At 38.1% G+C, this 8,381-nt stretch overlaps 1 protein-coding gene across 1 annotated transcript in view; it reads right to left on the bottom strand.

Moving 5' to 3' along the window:
- Positions 1 to 622: 622 nt before the first annotated feature.
- Positions 623 to 8,381, bottom strand: part of ipo11 (importin 11) — a 179,150-nt gene continuing 171,391 nt past the window's right edge. The window contains exon 30 of the mRNA XM_066711430.1: positions 623 to 1,803. Within this exon, the coding sequence (XP_066567527.1) occupies positions 1,639 to 1,803 (165 nt within the window). The 3' untranslated portion in view covers positions 623 to 1,638. The remainder of the gene's footprint in view (positions 1,804 to 8,381) is intronic.

The following is an 8,381-nucleotide window of genomic DNA, read 5'->3' as shown; positions in this document are numbered from 1 at the left end:
AAGAGTCTGATGGCTGATTCCACGATACAAAGGGTCTCCTAAGAAGACACGCACGCTGAAGGTCCCACAGATAACCGTGGCATTCCTATACTTATAATTGCAGGATTTTTGTCATAAACAACTTTAATTATTTAACTGAATCTTCAACACAGCAAATTAATCTTTAATGTGTTTTTTGCAGCAGATCCACAATAATTAGGATGCGTACATGGGCACAGCTGGGGGAACCACATCCAGTCTGCTGCCAGCGCTATGCTAATACACAGCCATTACTGTAATTCGATTTTGAATTCTCATTAATGATATCTGATTATTTTTATCACTTTCAAATAAAAGTATGAATTTTAACACCGGCAACCAGGAAGCAAATATTGTAGAAAAAAAACATTTTAATCTATTCGTTAGAGTGAAAGCTAGATGTGGTATTAGTGGTCTTCATTCTCAGTTTGTCTTTTATTGTGATTTATTGCTTTATATTGCTGATATAAATGTAAATAAATGTAAAATATAATGAGAAGTCAATCCGTATCTTCATCGTATCGTCACTTGTGATGACTTTCCAACCGAACACACCGCCGTTGCATATTTAAAATGATTAAAATAAGAGACGAATTAAAGCCCATTTCTGCTGTTCATCCATGTACTGTATTTTATTGATTCAATCTACCTGAAAGTTAGAGGGCTGTATTCGCAGTGAACTCGTGTTAACAAATAATAGATTCAAGAACTGTAATTACTTAAAAAAACAAAACAAAAAAATCAAAAGCAGGTACCCTTCATCCTTTGACAATAAAATATCAGTACAATACCAAGCAAATTTAAAACTAAAAAAATTAAAACAATTTAAGAATAAGTAAGGCTGATAACATAAGGCCTTTTTCCTTTTTATGATGAGTTTTTCACTTTTGCTACTTATTTGGATCACAGTGACTATCTGGATAGTTTATTGCCTTTTTTTATACAGCAACATGTCTCTTGCATTTGATAAATCGATTCAACTTCACAAAATCACTCCCGTGTGTCAAAGTTCACCTCCTACCTCTATGCTGTCGCTGGTTGTCGTCTGCCAACCTTTCTGGAATGACAACATCTATAGTAGTGTAGCATTTTTTTGGTTTTAGTGCTCCAACCAATCAGCAGATAAACCAGCGTTGGAGCAAAGCAGCAGATGTGCTGAACAAACATCTGTTTCTATTAAACGTACTAAAAGTGTCATGAACAAAGCTAAGCACATACACAGCGTTTTCATCTGCTGTCGGACTGATGATGCAAAAATATAAAACGGTCTCCAGGATTTCAGTAGTTCGGTCATTCCTCTGTGGTCGGTACCATACCATGCAGGAAAGCCATTCTTTACATAAATACAAAATTACATTTCTAATATCTGTTAAGAATATATCTGTAAACACTGCCTGGTCCTGCAATTCAAAAAATCTGACTTCAATATACTTCTTTTTCCAAATACAGACAGTCCAAAGAGCCTGCTTTGGTGGCAGGTGTCGATTTGTTTTCAATTCTGCCCAACAATTAAGCAAAGTGAACATTTAAAATGGGAGCTCTGTTGATGTTCAGCCATAAAATACTGGTTTAGTGGTTGGTGGTTGTTTTTTTGTTGGTGTGTTTTCAGTCTCTCACGCTTCACAGGCCTTGTAGAAACTCCTGAAGCTGTCGGACGATTTCCGTGTCCACCGTCTCCATCAGCGCCTGGAAGCTCTGGTCTCCCATCAGGAGCTGCTGGGCTTTCAGCTTCTCGTAGACAAACTGCTGTAGAGACACGCTGTGGACGGGGTCCTGCAGGGCCAGCTGAGGAGAGAGCGACAGGAGTTAGCAGACTGGACAGGTCACTACACCCGTTTACACCCAATATCAGCATTAACGTTGCCAATTGAGCCCAAATGTGCCTGTGATTGAATGGATTGAAAGGCAACAATGGAATCTGAGTCAAAGCACTGAGCTGTGGAAGAGTGTGTATAAATTAAAGGGGTTTACTTCCCATATTAGGTTAAAGCTGAACAACTGCAAGAATTTAACACTACAAGCAAATGAATAGGCAATTTAGGCATGAAGATTCAAGCCTGCAATTACAAGGGGTGTGGGTGTGTGTGTGTGTGTGTGTGTGTGTGTGTGTGTGTGTGTGCTTGGGTAAGTGAGTGCGTATGTGCAGCAGCTTCTCAACACAGTAAAGAGAATCTGTGTTTTGCACAAGACGACAGTGATCAAACGTAATGACTACAGATTAAATGCTACCTGCTCCAGCATCATGTTAACGTGGAGTCTGAGTGAAAAATCGACTGAAATGCTTCACTGCCAGCGACAGATGTTTCCACCAGATGCACAATAGCTGGTGAAAGGTTTCTAAAGACACATTTATTCTCACATGGGTTACATTATACCTGTTCAGAGCAGGTCTGCCACTGCAATGGGGAATGACTGTGATGAAGTTGAGGGCAGTGCGATTAAACCAATAATTCATAAACACTTAAAAGAAAAAGAAAAAACACCTAGGAGGTCCTGCATGAATATTTAAGAAGTAATTTATGTGGAGAATGTCTAAGGTTGGAATTCCACAGAGATCCTGTCAAAAATAAAGTTTTAATAAAAAGCCTTTCCCACTAACGGCTATGTCTGCAGCTTATTGCATGTGCGCCGAGGAATTTTAAAGCACAATTAAACCCTCAAGCTGAAGATGACAAGTCTGCGGTGAAGATTAATTCCACTGACAAATGTTTTTTTTTTTTTTTTTTAAGTTCCCCAAATGTACATCTTTGTTTTGCCTAAAGTTATACTCGGCTCTTTTCAGGCATGGAAGGAAGTAACCAGAAAAGTGTTGTGTGTTTATCGGCTATTTTATAGATTAAACATCATATTATAAGTATATTATACATACACACATATATAGATATACTATTGTCAGCATCTCCTCAGTAAAGCATTATTTTCCCCCAGATACCCCTCGTGAGTAAAAACTCCTGCAGGCTTGTGATCAGTACAGTAAACTTGTTTTTTTAACTCTGCGTCTGACTCTCGTGTCCCTTAAGCACGGGAGGAGGAAAAACAAAGTTGACAGCATGTCTATAACGCTCACCTTGCTTGTGCATTATTGATCGCCTGCCTACACAGAACTGAGAGATCGCAGTTCGCTCCCCAGTGAATGCACTACAGTAGCCTTAACCTAATAGAAACCTCTCTACCTCAATAGAAACTAAAATACTACCATTGTCAGTGTGTGTGGTTTTCCAGGTATGCAAACAAAGGAGGAGGAAGAATATAGTTCTGAACACAATGTGCCCAGGAATTTCTAAAGCGGATTGCATGAATTGTGCCTTTACATTTTTAATACATCTTTTTTGCTGGCTACATCGCTGAATATAATCCTGATCAGCTGGTGAATTAACATCAATTAAAGCATCCCAATCATGTAGCAAAATAAAAATAAACATTTAAATGACATTTAAAGAAAACACTAAAACTTCATTGTTATTCATAGTTTATCTAACAATTCGTTGTACACTTATTGGAAAGATAATGCTTATAAAGCCATAGCATCATGAATATTGTTGGCCAGGTGTTTTTGGAAATTAGTCAAGACTACAAAGTGACTTCAATATAATCTATAATCTCATGAAGAATAAAAATGGACAAGACAAATCATTGCAATCGGTATATTGATTTCGGGGGGGGGCACAGCTGGACGGACAGGTTTGGGATTGGCTCCGTCTGCCCAGGTTTGTACTGCCTAATGAACCGCTACGCACAGACGTGTCTATTTGTTTTTAAGGAGTCGTGTGTGAATCACGCTGCGCCCGCCCGGTGATTTGAGTTCACTAAATGGTGTTTCCTGAACCAGAGAGGGGCTGATGGAATCACTCTCCCTAATAATCAGTGTGTGTTTTCATGTGTGGAGATTACAATACATCAGGTGTAAAATATAATGGGAAAGAAAATCTAAATTGCAAAGTGCCACAATATGATATCACACCTGTAATTTCTTAGGCTCCATCTAAAGCAGCTGAAATACTTGATTGCTTTCTGTCGTCACTGCCACACATTTCCCCCAGAACTTCTTTCATTTTGACAGGGCAGTTAACCCCGAATGGCAGATCTCGTACAATGTCAATCGAGCAATTATTGAATTAATTACTTTGCTGCAGGACTGCTGCCACTAGCTTTCCTCATCTGGTTGATAAGAGGGAAAACGAAAGTGAAGGAAAGCCTTTGGTGGGATGAGTTTGCAATATATGCAGTACCCCACTGGATTTTGCAATTTAAATATGAATGTCGACAACTCTGGTACGTATCCCTTGTTACATTAACAGGTTGTCAAAATAAGTCGACGATATTTCTGTAAAATGGCACGATTTTTCCAGTAGCACGATATTACTTAATGACAAATCCAGATAAATAAAAACTTGTACTAATTCAGCCCGTCACTCTGCTAGTACATTTCTGAAAGAAAAAAAAAAAAAAAAAAAAAAGGAAAAATATCCAGATCACTAAATTCGTACTTTATAGGACATCGAACTCAAGAACGGCAGTCAGTGAGATACGCCCAGCTCTGACAGGATCCGTAATAACATATACAACAAGTTACAATATCGTATATTGTGCAAGTATATAACCGCTTTGCTCAGAGTACACCATATGTGGTGTATTTTTATAACCCCAACATACTCGACATACTTTACTTTATTCTGCTGCAAATAGCTTTGCTATATTCATCTCATCTCTTGCTCTTCCCAAACATATCTGAAATAAAATGTTTGGGAAGAACAATGACGATAATCCAAATAAACAGTATTTTTTATATTGAAAATAAATAAGTGTTATTGTAGAAAATAATGAGTTTTTAAATAATTTCTGACGCCTAGATCAAAATCCGATAGTTGAAAACAAACACAATACCCAGCAATAAGTCAACACAACCCATCAGCTAATGAAAAGAGTAACAAACAAACCAACAATATAAATTGTATTCAGTTTTCTTGGATTTTAAACCAATTTTCCATTTATATGAAATAATGAGGTGTTTGAAAGATTTATAAATGTTTGGTGTTATACGAGAAATCAATAAAATAAATGTGTAATCATATCTATGGCAGGGCTGCAGAATATAACTAATGTGTTTAGATATGAAAGTCATTACATTTATGAATAGTCATAAACTGAGGTAAACAAAAAAATAACTAATATTTCTAATTTAATACAGGGCTGACTGCCAAGAGTTTAAGCTATTTAGCAACCTAATGAAATCCTCAGTTTTGGTAGATAATTCCCATGACCTTTGCATCTAACTGATCTTTTTCCCTTTTCCCCCCAGTAGTGATTTAAATGACATTAACTTTCTTCAAAGACAAACCAAACAAGACAGGCAATCCTCTCCAAATGCAGCTTTCAAAGAAGCTCAAATCGGCTTTTTAATTTGCTTCCATCGCAGATTAGCAGCACAGATACAGGGAGGTACGCCAGTAAACACAACGTGTGAACACTACCATGAGCTAAAATGGAAATTGAAGTGTTTGAAGAAAAATGCATCAACAGATGCAGAGCAAATCTCTCAATTATCTGGTTTGCATTGTGCATACATTGCGGTGAATAATCCCCTCATCACTTCTGCATGAGACGTATGGATCAACAACAAGACAAAACAAAAGAATGTGGCTGAACTAGAACACTTCCGATTTTACCTGCATAGAGAATCCACCAACAGATTATAAACTCAAATTCGGACACAAGAAAGACAACCCACAGGCCAGATTGTGGTGTGAGGGAGGGGATACTGGGGGAATGTATTATATCACAGGGACAAACACAAATTAGTTGCTTTGGTTAAAAAATAAAATAAAAAAATGCCTGGGGCTCCGAAATAAAATGTCCCCATTCTTGTCTTCATATATCTGAGGGAGCATTCCAGATTAAGCCAAGACCTCTATATATTTAAATTAGTGAGATTCACATACCACCTTTAGGGTTTTGTTTAACTGGGTACTTCTGTATTGTTTGAAAAGATTTAAAAACAACCACAAACAAACAAACAACGTGAAGCCCTCTCATTCCATCTCCGATGGCCATAATGTGTCCCTGGCACAGGTCAGTCCTGCTGCCGGGCTCTGCGCCAGCGTCAGACACAAAGAGGGAAGCATCGGGCTCCCGGCCCACGCAGCTACAGAGAACAGACATCGGCATCCGCTCATGGCCAGCTGCAGGGGAGCAGGGTTACAGATACCTGGCTACTGTGCAATCAGTGCAATTAGGCGCTTGGATCTCACAATGCATTTTTTGCAGGACTCCGTAATTAAAATGAAAATAACACAGACATAAAAAATGTACTGAAGTGTTAGGAAAGAAGATTACATTTGTTTTTTGTTGTCTCCAAACCTCAATTATAATATTTGGAAGATACTACATTTCTTAATTAATTTCCTAACTTTCTGCAGTGTGATCTGAGAAGGGTAGAATGACTGATTTACAGAGTACAATAAATAAAAATACAAGAAAGCACCCCCCACATATCTAAGTAAAAGGTTATATGATTCAAGAGGCCAACATCTTCCATCTGATATAGATGTTTCCACACAGTGGTTTTCAGCTGTAATACTGGCAGCTTAACAAGCAAGATGGGCCAAATCTTCTCCTTTAGGCTCTAACCTCTCCGATTCTCTCGTGCAATGACTAAATTAATTAAATGATCATGTCAGGAGCACGAAACGCAGAGCTTTAAAACATCACCACCTTTGGTAGTACACCCCCACTGATGAAGAGGTTAAATTACAAATCACACCAGACGTGTTGCACTAACTGTAGCTCTAGGCTGATAAACGGATGAGCAGTGCTGAGAGAACCCATGTGAATCAGTCAGACATATCACTAATTACCGAGATGCTGTTCGCACCGCGCCGTACAGACTGAGCGCACATTTCGCAAAGCTACTGTTGTGATTGATTTCATTTAATATTTAAAATGCACTTTTGTTTGTGCTAAATCATTACAAACAAAATGATTGTTGTCTGTCTTGGGTCTCTTTGGGTCTTTCTCACGATGAAAATAAAATAAATAAATAGTTGTTCTATCGAGCGCGGTGTTGATTTTATTTATTAGTATCCAATAAGGATACCACACAATGGAGTTGTGGAGCATCACATAAACCTTTCAGGATGTGAATTTAATTAGAATCATTATAGGCAGTTGAAATGTTTTACATTTTTGTTGCATGAAGCAGGGGGACCTCAATTAGGTAATAATAACTAAACTAGAAGAAACGACACTGCGTTTTTTTCACAATTAAATTCTATGAGCAAGGAAACCGACTTTTTTCTTTTTGTTGAAGGTGATGAATTAAAACCGTGTTCAAGATGGGATGAAGGAACAGCGCAGCCCCAGTGAACATGTATTTATTGCCACTGTTGTTGTCATCTGTGTTCTAACATGGGAACATCAGGATTGCCCTATAAGTTTAGCATCCTGACCTGTGAGCATAAAGCTACAAAACAGGTGTCAGAAAGGGAAGATAAACTAGCGCCAGGAAGGTCCAAGGAGGAACACAGCCCGTGTAAAGACATCTCTCCTGGTACCATACACACTGGTTCACATTCACAAAAGAGTGACAAACTGTGGCTGCTAGTTAAAAAGCCATGGCATTTACAATACAGTTAATGAGAAACTGAAGTAACCGATTTCTCACCTCCTCACCAGTAGCTTAGCATAATTAACTGAACACAGTCTGTGATCCACGTCCATTGAAGGACTAAGTGCAATTGAAGTCATTTTAAAGTAAATGAAGCTGCACAAATTGTAATAGTGATTCACGTTCCAAGAATAACGTTTTGTTGTTAACATACACAACTGTCCCTCCTGGTGCTTGTATGCGTGTGTGTGTGTGTGTTGGGGGGGGATATTATTCTGAAAAACAGCATTTGTACTCAGGATAGTAGTACACAGAGAGTCCATATCTCAAAACACTCACCCCCATTTTCACCTGCTTGGACTTCTTAGATGTGCAAGTGTTTAATACTAGCATTATACCGGTATGTGACACCTATCAAATTAAACTAGATAACCTGTAGTATAATATTCTGTATAGGTGATCATGATCAATGATGACCTTTTTCCTCCTATAAAGTTTAGTTGAAATACCACTCAAATTTATACTTGGAGAAGTTGTTGGGTGAAAATACCATAAGAAATGAAGGAATAATGTTCATTTTTTTTAAATGTGTACCACAAAATACCCACAGGAGGGCCATTTCTCCATTATAAGGGCCACAAGCATGTGGGGCCACTCAAATTAAATCTTGGTATCATTTGAAAGCCCTAGGTCTCTAGTTTCAATTGACAGAACAATGATGTGTCTGGTTATAATAATGCCAGCGTTATTAATAGATGTA

The sequence above is a fragment of the Amia ocellicauda genome, chromosome 8 (genome assembly GCF_036373705.1).
Source record: "Amia ocellicauda isolate fAmiCal2 chromosome 8, fAmiCal2.hap1, whole genome shotgun sequence".
Lineage (NCBI taxonomy): Eukaryota > Metazoa > Chordata > Actinopteri > Amiiformes > Amiidae > Amia > Amia ocellicauda.
The sequence above is the reverse complement of the archived record's forward strand: the minus strand, read 5'-3'. Positions and strand labels throughout refer to the sequence as shown.